The sequence below is a fragment of the Myotis nattereri genome (assembly GCF_964212035.1).
Source record: "Myotis nattereri genome assembly, chromosome: 7".
NCBI classification, from domain to species: domain Eukaryota; kingdom Metazoa; phylum Chordata; class Mammalia; order Chiroptera; family Vespertilionidae; genus Myotis; species Myotis nattereri.
Window position 1 is genome coordinate 37,524,470 of NC_138082.1, and position 20,119 is coordinate 37,544,588.

The following is a 20,119-nucleotide window of genomic DNA, read 5'->3' on the forward strand; positions in this document are numbered from 1 at the left end:
GTGTTTGAAGCTTGGTAGATAACTCAGTTCTGATTCTGTTTATGTCCATTTTAGCTCATTTTTCTTCTAAAATGCACAAGCAGCGTATAATCAATTTCTTCTCTCTCTCTCTCTCTCTCTCTCTCTCTCTCTCTCTCTCTCTCTATCTCTCTCTCTCTCCCCCCCTCCCTCCTTCCCTCCCTTCCTCCCTCCCCCCCCACACGCACACACACTCACATTCCCTTTTCTTCAACACACACATACAAGCATATGCACTAGTTTCATTTTATTTTTTTAATCCCCAAAGGATTCACGGAGCTGGCTGTGTGCAACTGCTGTGTTTTCCACTAAATTGGCAGTTACCTACTGCCTGGAGTTGCTAGGAGAAGGTGAATAAGCATGACTATAGCAACAATAACAACCTGTGGAGCTCTGTGGTCTGTCTTCTGTATGGCTCTGTTTGTTATTTTCTCATTGTTGTCATTAATGTGTGTTGCATGTTTGTGAGAGCATGAATCATTTTCAACTGTTGGTTCCAGATCAATTAGGAGACAAAAACCTTGGCATTTAAAACAGGCACTTTCTTCTCAGGGTGGTGCTGCTGATACTGATTCCTGCCATCTGTTTTCTTATTCCATCCTGCCCTCCTTCCATTGGTAGGGAGGCATTCAGCTTCTTCTGGTGCGCTAAAGTCATTCACGTTTCTCTTGTGCATAACAGATCTCGTAAACTGTAGGAATTCTGATGTGTTTCAGTGCACGGAGCAGAAACAAATGAGCTGCTTTTAGGGAGATCTGGAGAGCTCAGTCGGTCAGGAGTACAGTAGCAGCTCCCATGTGCGGACTGTTTCTGTGAGGTCAGAGATCTGTTTATACTGCTGTCTGCTTTTGGGGGGCGCGGGGGAGGTGGTGATGTGGTGAGCCGTGGATATGCCTGTCAAAGTCAATAGCTATTCTGGCAGAGGCTGCCCTCAGCTTTGTAAGCAATGTTTTGATAAGAGATGCAACCGTATAACTGAGATCTGTAGTGGACTGAGGACTGCTTGTTTGAGCTGCTGACACTGACTGTTACTGTATTGCCCTAGGAGTGTCACCATGGGGTCTACTGCTACTGAAATCGAAGAACTGGAAAACACCACTTTTAAATATCTCATAGGAGAACACACCGAAAAAATGTGGCAGCGCCTGAAAGGAATGTGAGTAAGCTCTTTGCTTGGTTCTGTGTTTTTATTTCTCACCCCAAAATTGGACTATTAACATGACTCATTGTTGGTACTGTCTGACTTTGTGGACTAGTGTTTCCTTTAGAAAGATTTCCCTTAAGAAAGAAAAACGTGCCAGTCTCAGTTAACAACCTGCCTGAAAGATAAACATTTTTTGCACCTGTATGTTTTATGTAAAGTAAGGCAACTCCCTGAGAAAAATAATTCACTTCACTGTTATACTCTGTGGCTTCTTTTATACTTCTGTGTGTGTTGTTTAGATATGCAGAAAAGTATCAGGAAAACTGCTTGCCAGGGCACTTGTAGAAATAACAATTTTATCGGGTAAAAAGAGAGATTACTACTGGTACTTACTTCTCTGTGATTAGCTTTTGAAAAAAAAACAAGGAGAGGATTAATATGATAATAAACTGGAAAGTTTGGTTTTAAATTAAACATTTCACATTTTGTGAGAGTACAGAATAGCTCATGAGATAAAATAGACCTTAGTGAGGTGGGTCAAGAGATGTGTTTATGCCAAACATGAAATGTAAGTAACTGAGTCAAACTTTAATTGAAATTCTATTCACCTTGCTATTTAAACGCCATTTAAGTGTTTTGCCCTGTCTATGCTAAAATTCCTGTGTAGTGTTCCAGCACGCTATGTTTACATGCTTTATTTTAATTATATTATAATTTAAATATCAGATTTAAAAATTGGATAAAGATGTGGATGTGCATATTTACAAGCAGTTACTTAGCATACTTGCATATTTCAAGTGCTGATATATTTGTTTTTCTATAATAGCTGGAGGAATCCTATACCATGTGAGATATTTTTCTATGATTCATATCTAATGCTGTGTTTATATACTATTTTATAAAATGCAACTTCTCAGTAAGCTAAGTGTCCCTATATTGATATCTTAATAGAAAAATTATATCAAACTTTGTTTAGAGGTAAAATACCTTCTGCTTTCCTCCATTTGAATGTGCTTCATGATGTTTATATATTTAAATAGTCTTGCCTGCATATTTTCTCACACATGGCATCACAGTGCACTGGTATAATAGCACAGTAATAGTGCAGACAACATTTCACAGAGACTAACTTTTAACCAGGAAGCCATCTTTACATCATTTGAATAAATTAGATAAATATGTTTCCAAGAACCTTTGAAGATTTAGAAATTACAGTTTTTGGTTGTTCTCTAGGTAAACAATCCCACAAAAACAAATAACTTAATTAGTTAACGTAGATGAAAATTAAACATTGGCAATCATCAGATGATTTGTGTCCTCACCTAATGCGTCGATGGACATACGTACAGGACAAATTATATCCCATATCACAAGCTATTTTAGATTTGCTTCCCTTTTAGCAGAACACGATGTGTTTATTTGGTTTATATTTGTTTTATTTTTTCTATAGTAACTTGAATGTATGAAGAATTATGGTAGTGATTTATGTATATATCTTTAAGAAATTAGAAAAGTGACTTTGTGTTTACCTAACATTTTAGTGCAAAGTTAACTGACTTTCACTTTACCAATTGACCTCAAAGATGAAGCTGTCATTCTGTTTCAGGAGAGGTTGATATAGTCAACAGCAGAACTTCTTGACTTAATATTCAACACTGATGTAGGATATACTAATATATGTATATACTAAGTAAATTTTGAGTTGTGTTCACACAAAGCCAGTAAATTGACCATTTAGGGGAAAATTACTGATAACTAGGTTTTTATTTTATTTTATTTTTTTAACTAGGTGTTTTTAAAAAATATATTTTTATTGATCTCAGAGAGGCATAGAAAGGGAGAGAGAGATAGAAACATCAATGATGAGAAAGAGTCATGTATTGGCTGCCTCCTGCAGGCCCTACACTGGGGATTGAGCCTGCATGTGCCCTGACCGGGAATTGAACTGTGACCTCCTGGTTCATAGCTTGAGGCTCAGCCACTGAACCATGCCAACTGGGCTGATAACTAGGTTTAAAAAAATTATTACTAAACTGATTGAAATGACTGATCATTTTTGCATGGAAGAAAGAAGGAATTTACATTTTGATACTATTACTTTAACTTGTACTTTGACTTAAGACATTTCTAGTATTCTAGGATGACAATTGTCAAAACAAGTAGCTCTAAATCTAAAATCTGCATGACTAATGACAACCAAATTGTATAATTATGGTTCTTTGTGTAGTCTGCATTCGAAACAGTAATATGAGGGACTCCCGGTTCCATTGCTGAAACTGTCTTGCCTATTTAACATGTAATATTGACTCAAACAGAATTTTAGCTTATCAAAATTGCTAGTGCTAGGATTCCACTTTTAAGTATTGGCAATTAAAATCTTGCTATTCATGAAAGCTATGAAATAATTTTGCAATAATTTTTTACTTTGGTAAAATAGACTGAATAAAGGCCTTTAACTATTTGTCTGAAAAGTGTTTTTATGATCTTTTAGTGTATCTAACTTTACAAATACATTACTTTATTTCAACAGAATATTTTGTTTTTAAGTGTATTTATAATATGTGCATTTTTGAGGTTAGATAAAAATAGAGACAAAGGTTAATATAAGGTTTATTCAAGTATACCTTAACTATGGAAAACACAAGTCACTATAGGTAGATATTACAGAAAATATTTTTATAGGCATTATCATACAGCATAACATTTTAGAACACTTTTTTGAGTCCATAGAAAGAATCTTTAAATTTCATAATACATGCAAAAAACATTAGTAAACTAAGTTCAAATATCAATTCTTCTCTACTATTTTTTTTTTTTTACAAATTTTCTCTACTATTCTTCCATGAAAGAAAGAATATAATACTTAATTGGGACACCATATTCAGTATTGTGCTAAAAAAATCTCTTCTTCCTCTGTGGGAAGAAAGGTGAAACAGTTTTCTCTTCTTATTTCTGTATGTAGACTTGTATGTTCTTTCTACTAACTTTATTTTTACTGTCATGACTTTCAATCCACCTTCTACTACTAATTTCTTACTCAGTATGACCATTGAGATTCTATACCATGAATCACCATCTGTGATGGTAGAAATGTTAACAAATGACTATGGCATCATGTTCTTCATAAACTACATTTAAAAAGAACCATCTATTTGTTCATAAGTTACCAATTGTTTAGGACCTGCACAACACTTCCTATTTCTTCAGCCATCTCAACACCTAATGTAATTTCAGAAGACTCCTGTGACTCTGGAAACTGTACTGCTTCCTACACATTATGAAAAGTTTTCTGACACTAGTCTTTGTAAAGATTGTTAAGTTATTGATTTCCATGAGGGAAGTTGATTTGAAAATTTCACATTTGTTTTCATCTATGTGCAGTGTTTTCAAAATTAATTTTAGAGATAATCCTTTTTTTGTGTCATGGTACTATTGTTTTTTTCTTTGTTACAAGTAAAATAGTTCCACAACTGTGGGTTAAAAAAAATCAAGCATATTTAAAACATTGGTGCTGCTCTTTCCAATCAGTGCCACTGTTCTAAGAATTCAGTCTCAGGGGCGACAACATTTCCAGAAAAGTGTGATCCAGTAGAAATTCCAGTGAAAACTACAGGGCATTATAGCCAAAAGTAAATCAGAATGTTGTCTTAGTTGTTCAACACAAGAGAGGAAAGTTGGAACTGTTTAAAACCATAAACTATTGACAAAAATAGGAGACTCACATTAGCACTTATTGCCAATTCCTTTTATAGAAGTAGGACTAGAACCTATGGGAATTTCACAATTAGAAACTAACTTAATATATGATAATTAATTTTACACATATAGACACATTCCTCCTATCTCTCCCAATCCAGACAAATGTTTAAATAGTAAGATCTGGAGTTGTGAATGCAACAGTTGAAAGACCGGAAGTTAAGCTCTCCCCCCGCCTCTTTGATTGGTGGTAGACATGCTCTTCAGTAGTGGGAGAATAAAATATTAAGATGCAGAAAGTAGAGGAGAAAGGAGGAGCTATACAATAATCCTATAAGTCATTTCAATGAGCTGTTGTGATCGAAGAGGGCAGTATATGGTACGGTTTCAGATCAAGTAATTCCAAACTGTCATCACCAAGAAGATGTAGCAGAAATACATATTTAGAATGAAAATGGCAAAAAAGGTGAAATGACAGGAGTTATTAGCACTGTAGTGGAATTGTACTTTAGGATGGAGCAGCATTATTGATCAGAGGCAAATCTCATCCTTTTACTCTCCTGCTTCAAACCCTTTAAAGCTTTTGAGTGTCCTTCCTTCCAAGTTCAGCATCTTCTCCCCAAATCTGCTTGACTTTTGGAGTCTCCTCTCATGCCTCTTCCTCTGTGGCCCCCTCCCAACCTGACCAGGGTTGCCTAAAAGAAAGCTGCTTACCACTCACCTGCCTTTGCTCATTTTGTTCGCTTATCCCGAGGGAACAACTCTTTTGTCTGCTCATCCAGGGCTGCTCTTGCTCCCATGATCCTTTTAGAGATGTGTGGAAATGGTTCTGCCTGTTGCAATGCCTGAGGGTGCTTCTATACTCAGAGGGCAGACATGATTGATGTCCTCCAGAGCTTGTGACATTCCTTTATCAGGAAAAATTGCCAATAGGCAGCCTGTGACCAAATGTTTAAAGGTCTCTTCTTAGTTTCCTATATTTGAGTCATAAAGGAAACTGGACTTCCCTTTGCATAAAAAATCTACCTTCCTACTGGACCATGAGCTACTGAGGGCAAAAGCCATGTTATTGGAATGGATTTTGTTTGTTTGTTTGTTTTCACTTTTATTATTTACTTTATGTTGAATTTATTCCCAGGCTATAAGTTATTATTTCTTCAGTTTCTTTTGTGCAATCTCCTCTTCTGGTTTAGGAACAGTCTGCTCCTTTGCAGAAGGATCATCTCAATGTGGCAGGGAGAGCTTGTGTATGGGTTAATCTGCCCATGAGCTCTATAAGTTCTCCGGCATATATTGGAAGCTTTGTTCACCTGGACGGGCTCAATGACCAGAGAATCTATATCTAAAACCTTAAGTTCAGCATTACTCTCTGCATTTTTCAGTATGTGCAGCAACAATTTAGCACTGATTTTGGGCCACCAACCCTGTGTCCAGCCACCCTGTTGGGCCGGGGCACACCTACCAACTCTACTTTTGTGATGACGGAACGCCACACACTGCTTCTGTAAGGTAACATCCTTCCGATGGTTGGTGCCTTTTCAAATATGCATACCCGTGATGGCCTGCGAAATTTCCAGGGTGCTCTTAAAGTGAACAGAGAGATTTGAACCTCTTGGTTTGCATGACTTTTTGGGTTTTCTGGGTAAAAAGTAAACCATTTTCAGAAGTCACCTCTGGCTGCTATCTGGAAGAGCCATGTTTGCTTTTGGATCCCCAACACTTTGTAAGGTACCTGGCACATAGGAGAAAATGCAATAAATACTTTGAAACCAGTCAATGAATGAATAAAATTCTTAATCTTATAATGGCTCTAACTACAAATTTAGAAGATCAGTGAGGCTGCCAAAATAGGGCCTAAAGCTAGGTTGGAGGGATGAAGATAGATTCACAGCTAGAATAGGGAGAGAGACGTTGGAAGGAAGTAGTGTTTGCTTATAATCAATCTACTGTCAGAACCTTCCAGATGTAGCATATTTGTATTCTTATTTATGTTTTCAGCAATTTCAAGAGGTAAGTATTCTAAGTTGATTAAATAGTATCCGGTGGAACTTGGATTTTAGAGACACATCTGCTTCCAAAACAAAAAAGAGGACATTCTCAGAATGCTTACCTAGAAAGGTCACTAGAAAAGGATCTAGACCAGTGGTTCTCAACCTTCCTAATGCCGCAACCCTTTAATACAGTTCCTCATGTTGTGGTGACCCCCAACCATAAAATTATTTTTGTTGCTACTTCATAACTGTAATTTTGCTACTGTTATGAATTGTAATGTAAATATCTGATATGCAGGATGTATTTTCATTGTTACAAATTGAACATAATTAAAGCATAGTGATTAATCACAAAAACAATATGTAATTATATATGTGTTTTCCGATGGTCTTAGGCAACCCCTGTGAAAGGGTCATGCGACCCCAAAGGGGTCGCGACCCACAGGTTGAGAACCGATGATCTAATGCTTCTTAAAACTTAGTACACGGTAGGCAGACTATTTGCCCCCTCAGACATGTTCATATCCTAATCCCCTGAACCTGTGAAGATGTTACCTTACCTGTCAAAGGGGAATTAAGGTAGCAAATGGAGTTAAGGTTGTAATCAGATTACCTTAACATATGGAGATTAGCCTGGGTTATTCAGGTGGGCCCAGTATAATCACAAGGGTTATTAAAAGTGGAAGAGGGAGGCAGAAGACAGTACTGTGATGTGAGAAGTACTCGAGTTGTCTTTGCCAACACTGAAGGTGGAAGAAATAAGCTGTGAGGCAAGGATTGTGGGCAACCTCTAGAAGCTTGAAAAGACAAGAAACCAAGTTTCTCTCTTTAGAGCCTCCAAAAAGGATGCAGCCCTGCCAACACCTATTTTTAGCTCAATTGAAACTTCTGTCTAATTTTTGATCTGCAGAATTGAAGATAATACATTTTATTGTTTTAAGTTGCTAAGATTGTGGTAAATTTGTTGCAGCAGCAATAGTAAACGAATACATGTCTCCTGTAATCTATAATAATAAAAGCATAATATGCTAATTAGACTGGACAGTCAAACGACCTTCTGGATGTCATTCCGGACGTCCTTCCTGATGAAGCCGCAGTGGCAGGGTCCGAGGCAGAGGCAGTTAGGGGTGATCAGGCAGGTAGGTGAGCAGTTAAGGGCGATTGGGCAAGCAGTTGAGGGGTTAGGGGCGATCAGGCAGGCAGGCAGGTGAGTGGTTAGGAGGCAGCAGTCCCAGATCGGGCCTAAACTGGCAGTCAGACATCCCGCGAGGGGTCCCGGATTGTGAGAGGGTACAGGCCAGGTTAAGGGACCCACCCCTGTGCATGAATTTTGTGCACCAGGCCTCTAGAAGAAGAATAACAGAATAACAAAGTGCTTAATCAATAGGACCACTGCTATATCCTATATTCCTATCCTCTGCCAATTCTCTCTCTCTTCCTCTCTTCCTCTCTCTCTCTCTCTCTCTCTCTCTCTCTCTCTCTCTCTCACACACACACACACACACACACACATTCTCATTCTCACACAGACACAGTGCCTAGAGTTGGGACCAGCCTAAGTCACTCTATGGCAAATTAGAGTAGTCAGTCTTTATTCTTAGCTATCAAATAACTCACTGTCTTCCATCTAGCCCTACAAATTTTCTTACCAAGCTCTGATTTTGAGTATATGGTAGATTTATTTCAAATATCAAAGAATAATATTATGCTATCTTTCTTGGAAATGTTGATAAATCTCAATTTCTGTTGAGTATGTGATGGACTTTGATGGATCAATCAGGCAAATTAGTTTTAAAAAATTGTCATTTAGTCATAAAACAAATTTGAAGAAAACCACCTCATAAAATCTAATCTGGTATATATAATCTTCTATATCCTATCTAATAATAGAGAAACATGGTAATTAACCATAACTTCGCTACCCTTCCCATTGGCTAATCAGTGAGATATGCAAATTAACTGCCAGCCAAGATGGCGGCTGGCAGCCAGGCAGCTGAAGCGAACATGAACATGAGGCTTGCTTACTCCAGTGCTCCAGTGATGGAGGAAGTCAACGTTCCCCACCTGCTGTAGCTCAGCTCTGAGCTCTGGATGAAACAATGTTGCAATTATAGAACCTAAACAAACCCCAGAAACCTGCTTTCAGCCAGTGTGGCCTCAGAGCTTAGAGCGGCCAGTGATGGCAACAGAGTTTCAATTATAGAATCTAAACAAACCCAGGTGCCTGCTTTCAGCCGGCAACGGCCTCAGAGCTGGAGCCTGCTCTCAGCTCCAGTGACAGCTATAGAAGGTAAATTAATCCCAGAATAAAAAAAAAATAAAAAAGGAGAGGCTGGGAGCTTCAGTCGCCCACCAGCCTGAAAACAGCCCTCAGCCCCTCACCCAGACTGGCCAGGCACCCCAGTGGGGACCCCCATCCTGAAGGGTGTGTGACCAGCTGCAAACAGCCATCATCCCATCATCCAGGCTGGCCAGGCACCCAAGCAGGACCCCCACCCTGATCCGGGACACCCTTCAGGGCAAACCAGGCGGCCCACACCTGTGCACCAGGTCTCTATCCTATATAGTAAACAGGTAATATGGAAACTGACCCTAACAGCAGAATGACTGGGAATGACTGGTCACTATGACACACACTGACCACCAGGGGGCAGACGCTCAATGCAGGAGCTGCCCTCTAGTGGTCAGGGCGCTCTCACATGGGAGGAGCTCTGCTCAGCCACAAGCCAGGCTGACGGCTGCCAGTACAGCGGTGGTGGTGGGAGCCTCTCCTGCCTCCTCAGCAGTGCTAAGGATGTCCGACTGCAGTTTAGGCCTGCTCCCCGCTGGCAAGTGGACATCCCCTGAGGGCTGCCGGGCTGCCAGAGGGATGTCTGATTGCCATCTCAGGCCCAATCCCCTGGGGAGCGGGCCTAAGCCAGCAGGTGGTCATCCCCTGAGGGGTCCCAGACTGCGAGAGGGCACAGGCCGGGCTGAGGGTACCCCCCATCCCCCCGAGTGCACAAATTTTTGTGCACCGGGCCGCTAGTATATATATAAAAGCCTAAGCGACCAAATGACTGGTCATTATGATGCACACTGACCACCAGGGGGCAGATGCTCAATGCAGGAGCTGCCCCCTGGTGGTCAGTGCACTCCCACAAGGGGAGCACCGCTCAGCTGACCAACAGGTGCCAGAGGCAGGGCTCACGACTGGCGAGCACCACTATGGCGGCGCAAGCCTGTCCCAATCAGGACTGACTGGGCGCAGCCCACAGCAGGCGCAGCAGGGCCGAGATGAGTGGGAGCAGCAGGCAGGAGCCACAGGCGGTGTTGGACTGCTGGTTTCGGCCTGACCCCCACGACCCCCACCAGTGCACGAATCCATGCACCGAGCCTTAGTCTTAATATAAATCTTAGTCCTTACATAACATTATGTTGTGGTTTATAGAATAGACATTGTTGAGGTAAAAAAACCTTAGAGATTAAGAAATTGAGTTTTATAATCAGGTATTTTCTGATACCATCTGTCTTTTAGCTGAATGATAATGAAAATCTATTGACTTTTCTAAACTTCACTTTCCTTATTTGTACAATCCAGTTATTTCATTTATCATTTATTCACTTATTCAACAAATACCCACTAATTGTAAACTATGTCAAGCACTATTTTATGCGCAGGAGCTTACATTCTAGTAGAGAAAACACACAACACAAAAGTAAATTATAAATAAGTTAACATGGTATGAGAAGTGACCTGAATAAAATGCACTAGATGATGTGATCAGGAGTTACTTGGGGGAAGGTATTTTAGATAGTCAGGAATGATTTATCTTAGAAAATGACTTTTCAGCTGATACATAGACAAAAATTGATACCTACCTCTTAGGAACTTGGGGTGAGTTCCTAAGACACCACTAGTTCAGGATTAAGTGAGGGGATAGATTTAGGAGTCCACTTGATAGAGATCAAAATGTCAACTTTATTGAAGACTGAACATGTATTGGACAGTTAGGTTTTGGTATACTGCTCAATAGTCCAGAACACCTCTGAATTCAACTTACCCTCTAAAGCTGCAAACCTTTCTGGCAGAGGACAAAACTGCCCTCCTAAACTTACCTCATGGCCTCTAAGAGATGAAACTATGCTTTCTATAAGCAGAAAATCCCTTCCCTACCCCCTGAAAAAGACAAATTTCACCAGCAGGTTTGGTTCCTTTTCCATAATTCACCAACCAAATGTTTCTCCTTCTCCTTTGTGAAAGAATGTGAAAAGTGGCAAGGAAACTTTTCCAATGTGAAGTCCTTCCATTTAGAATGAAGCATTAGGGTCTGGGAACCTAGACATTGCCCAAGCAAGATCGTGAAAATGAAATAAAATAATGTACATAAGAAATATAGCGTGACACACAGTAAGCTCTCCAAACATTTTAATTATTAATATCCCTGTAATCTTATTCATTCTTGTGTATTTCAGTTCTGCTGTTTAACAGCTATATGATCTTCTCCAAGTTGATTAATGCCTTAGTTTTCTTATCTGCAAAATGGGAATGGCATCATTAACTATCTCATAGGTGTTGAGAAGATTAAATAAATTAATGTTTGCAAACTTATTATAACAGTGTCCCGAATTCAGGACATTCTAGCTGTTATCATTTTTAATATTATTATATGTAAAAACAGTATTCTGTGTTTTTTTTCAGGTAATTTTCTTGTCAGAATCAGTGGAAAGAACAGGGTTGTCAAGGTGAGAAGAGTTTCTCTTAGCTCAGTGGAAGTGGTCTCACCAAATCCCCAGGTTCCTCTTCACCAGAACAGAGGATTTACATCCCCATGGGCGGGAGTTGTGTAGGAGAGAGAGCTGAGGAAAGAAATGGGGTGGCCTTGAGCAATCCACTGATAGAAACATTGCCTGGATGGATTCAGCATCTTTAGTTCAGCATCTTGTAGTGAGTGGCCTTGGAATGAAATTTAGGTCTCTATAACCATGTGTGACCTAGGGCTAGTCTTATTTTCTCAATCATTCTGGCTTGAAAAATCACTCTTTAGGTCTTTCCTTATTACAGTTTGTGTCTGGTTGACAAGAGAGTTTACTTCCAAGTAATTAATATAGTCCCATAATTTTCCCTTTGCCCATTCATTTTAGAAAATATGAAATTACCGTTATGTTATTAGGTTGTGTCCTTTATTCTAGCATTTTAATAATCTAATCAAATGTATATATTTGAACAAGTCTGAGTCCCATGCAAAAGGACTGTGCTATAAACATTTTAGATATGAAAGGAATTCTTCATTAACATAATTAAACAGATGACAGTGTTAAAGGCTCATGAGAATCATCATGTTCCAAATATCAGGTCTGAGTAAGTATCTGGCACAAATAACTGTTTATTGTTAAGAAAATGCATGAAAATGATAATAGGTCAACAGAGGCATATAAATGAAACATTACGATCACTTTGATTTCTTTGTTAGACTATTACTTTCTTGAAGTTGTTCAAAGAGATTGTATTTTATAAAATACTTAAACACACAGATTTTTATTAAATTAGGCTCAGAAAAGGATCACTGCAGATAATTTCTGCAAAATTTTTATATTTATAACTATTCCAATAATTTTATGAGTCACAAAAATGTTATAAAATCTCTAATGTCTGATTAGAGTATGAAGTCGACAGGGCAAGAGAACAGAGGTCGACCTTGAACCCTGAATACGTGCGGAGAATCAAAGGGTTCTTGGAACTTTGCACACTAGACAGGCCCTTGATTACTTAGAAGAAAATAAAAATGGACTTATTAGAACAGCTGGCTGTGATCCACTTAAAACTGGACTTTCTAAGCCTTGGTTTAAAATAAATTGCATTTGGAGCACGATAAGGAAAAAACCCAAACAAGTTGGGCATCAATCAGATTTTGATTAACTTAAAATATTTTAAATTACCTCATAATTGAATCATAGTAGTAATCATACTTTATAGCAATGTTTTTGTGCTTTATAATTTCTAAAAGATCTTTCTTTTGATTTGTATGGTTCAGCACAATTAACCCCATTTTTCTTTTCTGATGAGAAAACTGAACCTCAGAGACATTTAATGCCTGACCAGTGTTTCCACAATCAGTAAGGGGAGGGCCACATTCTTGGGCCTATACCTATTCCATTTAACACTGACAGATAATTCCATTTAACAGTCAAGACTCACTAAAAAACCTGACCTTTCAGGAGTTAAAAACTGTTTCCTTGTGTTGATTATTCCAAATCCTGCCATCTGCTTGCCTAGTTCTGCATCCTCAGAGCTGAATTCTAAGGGGAGTTATCACTTGGCGTGTGCTTTAGATGTCAGAAACTCTCCAGTTTTATTTCTCTCTTCCTCTAGACATGGACTACCACTATGCCTTTAATTAATTTATTTAAGTAATGATTAAGCTGGTATTTGCAAGCCAATTAGACTTTTCCTAAACCCTCATGTTGTTTCAGAGCTTGGACCCTTACAAAATTATTCGAATTGTTTTGGCCTTTGGTATCCCAAACAACAGAAAACACTGGGTGTCTCTCCTTGAAGATTTTTATTTACTAATAAGAATAAAGACAGGAATTCTAATGGAAAAAAGATAGGTATTAGAAACTGGCTGGTGTGGTTCAGTTGGTTAGAGCATCATCCAGTTGTGGGTTCGATTCCTAGTTGGGGCATGTAGAGGAGGCAACTGATTGATGTTTCTCTCTCTCTCTCTCTCTCTCTCTCTCTCTCTCTCTCTCTCTCTCTCTCTCTCTCTCTTCTTCAATGAAAAACATATTCTTGGGTGAGAATAAAAAAAAAAAAGAAACACCCAACTAGGTATTTTATTCTTGCTATGCTGCCTCTTCTCTTCTTGTTATAAAGAATTTTAATAATACAGTAAGGTTCTTTTCTGAAGTAAAGTGAGCAGAGACTTTTCTCCTTTTTTGTATTAAAAATAATCTAAATGTATTTAATTGGACTTTATTTCCCACAGAGAACACAAACTACTTAAAGGCACACAGTATTTTTCCTCTTCCGTTTTTCGTGAACATTTGAGATGACTATAAGATGGGTTAAAGAGCTTATTTCTACCTTTTAGAACTCTTAAAGTCTCCAAGATTGGTTCCAATATGAAAAAGTGTTTTTATATGTGTGACCTTCTTGAAATTTCATCCCCCAGCAAATCTCTGTCTGTTTTAATATTCCATGTTTTCCAAAGAACAGTCTGTTTTGCAGGAAAATTTCCATGCTATCATTTACTATTGCAGTGTATCTCAATTTGTTCATGACTTCCTGCATCCACTATTGGATTATCCCTCCTGCACACATAATGAGCCTGGCCATGCAACTTGCTTTGGCCAATGGGATCTTAGCAAATGTGATGCAAGCAAAGACTTGGAAGGGTGTATGCATTGGAGTTTACTTTCTCTTGCTGCTCTTTGGAACTCTCATACCAGCTTGGAAGGAAGCCTAGTCAAGCCAACTGGAGAATGAGCATGTGGAGCAGATGTAATGGTTTACCATTGCAGCTGGGGCTCCACTAGACCACCCAGATCATCAACAACCAGACATGTCAGTGAGGTCATCCTGGAATATTGAACATCTTCAAACTCATGAGGAAATAATAAACATTCATTGTTGTTGGCTACTAAATTGTGAGATGGTTTGTTGTACAAAAAAGCCAACTGATATATGCCCCAAATCATGCTCTTAGTCTTTATTTTTCATATAATTCTTCTCTGGCTTCTAAAGTTTTTTCCTACTACCATTCTGCTTCTTTTTCTCTCATCATCTTCCATCATTTATTTCTTTGACCCAATCAAAATTTAGTATATAATTAAGAGATAAAAATTAAGGTTCTTATTTTCAGAAAGTCAGTCCAATAAAATTCTTCTCCATATTATTTCCATTTGCAATAATACTTCTTCCAATAAATGACCCCTCAGTGGCCTGTATATTAAAGTTGTATTGTTCTATTTCCTACCAAATAGAAGAGAAACACAGAATAAGGTAAAGAAACTGCATAGTTGCATAAGAAGAGGTGGTTCATAGCCTGTTGCCCTGGCAACAGACCTTGGAAAGGCTAGGGCTGCCTACACATCCTGTTACCCTGACAACAGGTCATGCAGGGCATGGGAAGGCCCAGTTCCCACTCATTTAGGCCTCTTCTTGAAAACCACAAAGAAAAAGAAGAAAGTGATTTTTGCATCTAGTTTCCCCCCACCTACATATTTCTTCTATTATCTGAATCACTTTAGTATAAGATTGTATTTCCAGATGTAGGAGAGGATAAGAAAACTGATCTCATAAACTCTGAAACATTTGCTATATTTTGATTGGGTTAAAAAAGTAAATGATAGGGAAAAAAGGAGAGAGAAGGAATCAAAGTAGTAGGAAGAATAAATCGTGCAAACCAGAGAAGTAGCATATGAATAATGTAGCGGCCAGGAACTGATTTTGGGTGTGTATCAGCCACACTGGTTAGGTTTGTTCATCTTAGAAGGTCACATATGTTGAATGGTTGCTATTTGGTTAGTTTTATTTTTTAGAGCTGATAATGTATAACCAAACATCATAAGAAGATGTAACGTTATAATTTTTGTTAACTTAATTTTTAATTCTGTACAAACTTCCTTCTTTTTCATTCTTATTCAGCTTTTATTTTCTTTCATCACTTATTTTTTTCTTACAATATAGAGTAGATAAGAAAGCAATCTGATCAAATTCTTTTTTTTCCTTCCTTCTTTGTTCCTTAAACAATTAGTTTGATTATATAAAATAAATATACTTTACATGTACTTTTGGAGATATATATTACTGTGTATTCATAATTTATGGTTTATATAAAATAGTTGTCAATTTAAAACTGGCTAATGCCATTAGTTTTGTTATAACTAATATCTACTAATTTTTCTGTGAATTAAAATAAAATCTTAGTTGACTCCTCTGGTTTTAAATGTAGAGTAATAGCTTTAAATTCTGTAAACCACAAGTCTTTAACTTTTGTAAACTGGAATTCTTATTGGTGAAGGGAAAAAGGTCTGGCAAAATCTTCTCTCACAAGACAGGAAAAGGGATTTGTGGAGAACAGATTTTGAAATTAAATTGAGTGAAAAAGGAAGTGTAGGCTGGCAAAGCGGAGTATCTTGGGGAGACTTTAACCATGTAAAGGCTGCATTTTTGAAAGACCAGGTGGGAAAGTTGGAGCCTAATCAGGATATCATTAGAGTCAGAAGGATTCATAATCATCTGAGCTTAGATTAGGTGACTTTTCTAGGTACTCTAAATACACTTCCTGTATTATTGTTATTGTCCAGTTAATTGTTCTGCCCTCTAGGTAGTCCTTCTTTCAACTTTTGAGGTAATGGGAAGGAAGAGTTGGAATTCACTTCCTTATTATTATGTCCTCAGTGGCTAGCATAGTACATTGCATGAAGTAAGAACTTAAAAATATTTCAATATAACAAAAACCAGTAATCAGACAACATGTAATAACTTTACATTTGAATGGTATAGCCAGCAAAGCTATAGTTGTTCAACAGTAACATTAATTCAGGCTGGAAGGTCAAGTAAGTTTATAGAGGATATTTAAGAAAGGAAGTGAACGAGTTATTCAAACTTGACCAGTAGAGATTATTGGGGATGTGACTCTCACAGACAAAAATAAAAAATAAAACACATCCACCACCCCCCAAACAAAAATAACACTGCTATGATTGTAGGTACGGGGACTTATATTCTTTCTGATTGGTGTTTCAGGATTCTTAGAATATATTCATAGAAATGGGATCACTGGGTCAAATAGCAGTTCTATTTTTAATTTTTTGAGGAAACTCAACACTGTTTTCCATAGTGGCTACACCAGTCTCTATTCCAAACAGTAGTTATACTAGGGTTTTGTTTTCTCCACATCCTTGCCAGAACTTGTTATTTGTTGATTTATTAATGGTAGCCATTCTTATAGGTGTGAGGTGGTACTTCTTTGTCATTTTAATTTGCATCTCTTTGATTAGTGATGTTGAGCATTTTTCATATTTCTCTTGGCCATCTGTATGTCCTCTGATGATTCTCAGAGAAAGGGGGAAGGAGGTGTGGGAAGAGATTAACCAAAGAATTTATAAGCATACTAGAGGCCCGGTGCATGAAATCATGCACAGGTAGGGTCCTTAAGCCTGGTCAGTGATCAGGGCCGATCGGGGCCTTCCGGCTGCTGGCAAGGGCCTTCCTTCCCTGGCTGCTGGCTGGGGCCTCCCTTTGTTCCATGCCACCCCCTGGTGGTCAGCACACGTCATAGCGAGTGATCCAACTCCCGGTTTTCCAGTCGAACTCCCGAGGGGACACTGCATATTAGCCTTTTTATATAGAGATATATGCATTGCCTATCAACACAGACAATAGGGTGGTGAAGACCTGGGGCAAGGCAGGAACTGAGTGGTGGAGAGAAAGTAGAAAAAAAGGGAGGGGGCATCTGTAATATTCTCAACAATAAAGATTAAACAAATATCTTCCACCAGTGAAAAAAGATGCAATTGAAGTACTCAGGTGCTGTGTCTGGCATAAAATAAGCATCTACAAATGGTAGCTGTTGTTGTAAATTACTTTCGTGGCACAACTATGTGTAAGACAGTGTGTTTGTTTTGCTCTTTCCTTTACCAAATATGAGATTGAGAAAAAAGTTGGCACTAAGTAACTACATGAGGGGGAACAGGCAGAGGATATTCTAACACTGACTGAGAGACTGAGCTGCCTACTGCAAGATTCTAATTTCCTAAGTTCTATACCATTTTCTAGGACAACACAAAGTTCCATTTCATTATGTAGTTGAATAGTGAGGGTTATGTTGAGAATATCTTTCAGTGATTAGTAAATATTCTGGCCTCACGTGGCCTTGTGGCCCAGGGAGTTCTTGGTTAGGGAAGATGGCCCTGTGTCCTGTGAGAGTTAATTGCCTGCTGAAGTTTCCAAACGGTACTGAGTCAGACAGAAGGAGATAAGCTGACCAAAATTAGGGTCAATCATACTAAATATATTAGCTTCCAGACTATAGTTTTTCCACTACTGAGTTAAAGACTCATTCTCTCTTTGCACAGATCCTCAAAGATAAACTTATAAAGCAAGGCAGTCTTGAAATTTCACAATATGAGTCAGCAATTTTAAATTTTTGAGTTTTATTTTTACCTGGCATTTAAGTCCAAAGTGTGTGACGAACCTTGAACTAAAGTCATCATTTTCAAACTGTCATTTAATATTTTTGTTCTCTGAATTCATCCTGTCGGGTGAATCATATTTCAGTTTGGGAGGAATATTTGCAAAATGTGTATAAAAAAGATGCTTGCCTAAGAAATAACCAATCTATCCATAATGGAGTTAGATTAAGCGGAGATCATGTGCTCAATGACAGGGAATGTTCCAAAATGAAATTCACAATCAAAATATTAATATCCAGTTCAAAGGATTAAAATATTCCTGGCATAGTACCAAAAAACTTTATTATATATACTTTCTCTCTTATTTTACATAAGCCATTGTAACTATTTTCTTGATTCTTTTCTACAAATTGTTTTAGTTTTCTAAATAAAAAGTTGTTAAAAACAGTGTTAAAAATTAGTTTATTTTCACTATCGTATTTCTTTGATTTCTAAATCTATACTAAGTTAGATAAGGTTCACTTTCTGTCGTTAGAAAAGTTGCTTGATCTACAAGAAATAAGATTGAATCACTTTAAATCCCTTTGGAATTAGAAACATGTTGCCAAGTAATCTTAAAGTCCCCAGTCAAAGAAAGTATTTAAGCTCAGAAATAGGGAATTAAAAGTACTCTCCTTGATAAATTCATATTTTCTTTTGTTAAGTATTTGTCTTATGGGTATAAAAGCAAACACCAGTTTACACAATGTGAATCAAACTATGGTAATCTTAGTCTTTGATTATAACTATCTTAACATTGAAAGTCATTCAGAAATAAAGTAAGTTTAAGTTCATTAAAACCATACTGACACTTAAAAAAATATTCAGTTACTTCGGACAGTAACACTAATATTAGTTAATTAAGCAATTCAGTTGACTTATTAATATAATTTCATTTATTTGTTCTTTCAATGACTATTCATTTCTGGGCACAGAGAATGCTCTAGCATTCTTCTAGGCACCAGGGATCCTATATAATAAAAGGCTAATATGCAAATCAACCGAACAACAGAATGACCGGTCGCTATGACATGCACTCACCATCAGGGGGCAGACACTCAATACAGGAGCTGCTCCCTGGTGGTCAGTGCGTTCCCACAGGTGAAGCGCTGCTCAGTCAGAAGCCAGGCTCACGGCTGGAGAGTGCAGTGGCAGTGGCGGGAGCCTCTCCTGCCTCTGTGGCACCGCTAAGGATGTCTGATTGACGGCTTAGGACCTTGGGGAGCGGGCCTAAGCCATCAGTCAAACATCCCTCAAGGGCTCCTGGACTGTGAGAGGGCACAGGCTGGGTTGAGTGACCCCCTTCAAGTGCTCGAATTTCATGCACTGTGCCTCTAGTACAATAATAACAGTGCAGTCACAATCCCTACTTTCATAGTTACATTTTGATGGTGAGGATGAATGATAAGCAAAAAAATAAATAAATATGCAATGTAATTTTAATAATAAGCAAACAGGGTAAGGTGACAAAGTGCCTGGGATGTTCAAAAGTAGCTATTTTAGAAGTTGTCAGGAAAAGGCTTTCTGTGACAATGGCTTGTACAGAGGGACCTTAATGAAGTGAGGAATGCCTTACACCAAGGCCTGAAATAAGGGCATCACAGACTGAGGGAAGCAAGGGCACACCCCTGAGGCAGGGTAAATGTGGCAGGTTTGAGGAAAAACAAGACCAGGAGACTGGAGCACAGTGGGTGAGGGAAAGGTGGAAGGACTGAGTGTGTAGAGAAGTCAGATCATCTAAGACCCAACAGGCCATGATACAAAATTAGCATTTTATCCTTAGCCTGGTGGGGAGCCTGTGGAACTTTGAAGCAGCAAAGTGGAGGATTTGACTTATGTTTTAAGAAGACTTATCTGAATAGAGACCAGAATGGTGGTTATCAGGGGTTGCAAGGTTGGGGAAATGGAAGATGTTGGTTAAAGGATACAAACTTTCAATGATGAGATTAACAAATTTGGGAATCTCATGTAGGCATGGTGATTATAATTTAGAATACTGTTTCATATACTAGAATATTGCTAAGAGAATAGATATTAAATGTTCTCACCACAAAAAAGAAATGATAACTATGGGGCAGGATGGGGGTGGAAGCAATACTATGGTGGTCAT

General features: G+C 38.3%; 1 protein-coding gene across 3 annotated transcripts in view; it reads left to right on the top strand.

Moving 5' to 3' along the window:
• The first annotated feature begins 516 nt into the window (after positions 1-516).
• Positions 517-20,119, top strand: part of PDE1A (phosphodiesterase 1A) — a 260,293-nt gene continuing 240,690 nt past the window's right edge. For all 3 annotated transcript variants that reach the window (XM_081095731.1, XM_081095732.1, XM_081095730.1), the window contains exons 1-2: positions 517-835; positions 1,064-1,174. In XM_081095731.1, coding sequence (XP_080951857.1) covers positions 1,074-1,174 — 101 coding nt within the window. In that variant the 5' untranslated portion in view covers positions 517-835; positions 1,064-1,073. The remainder of the gene's footprint in view (positions 836-1,063; positions 1,175-20,119) is intronic.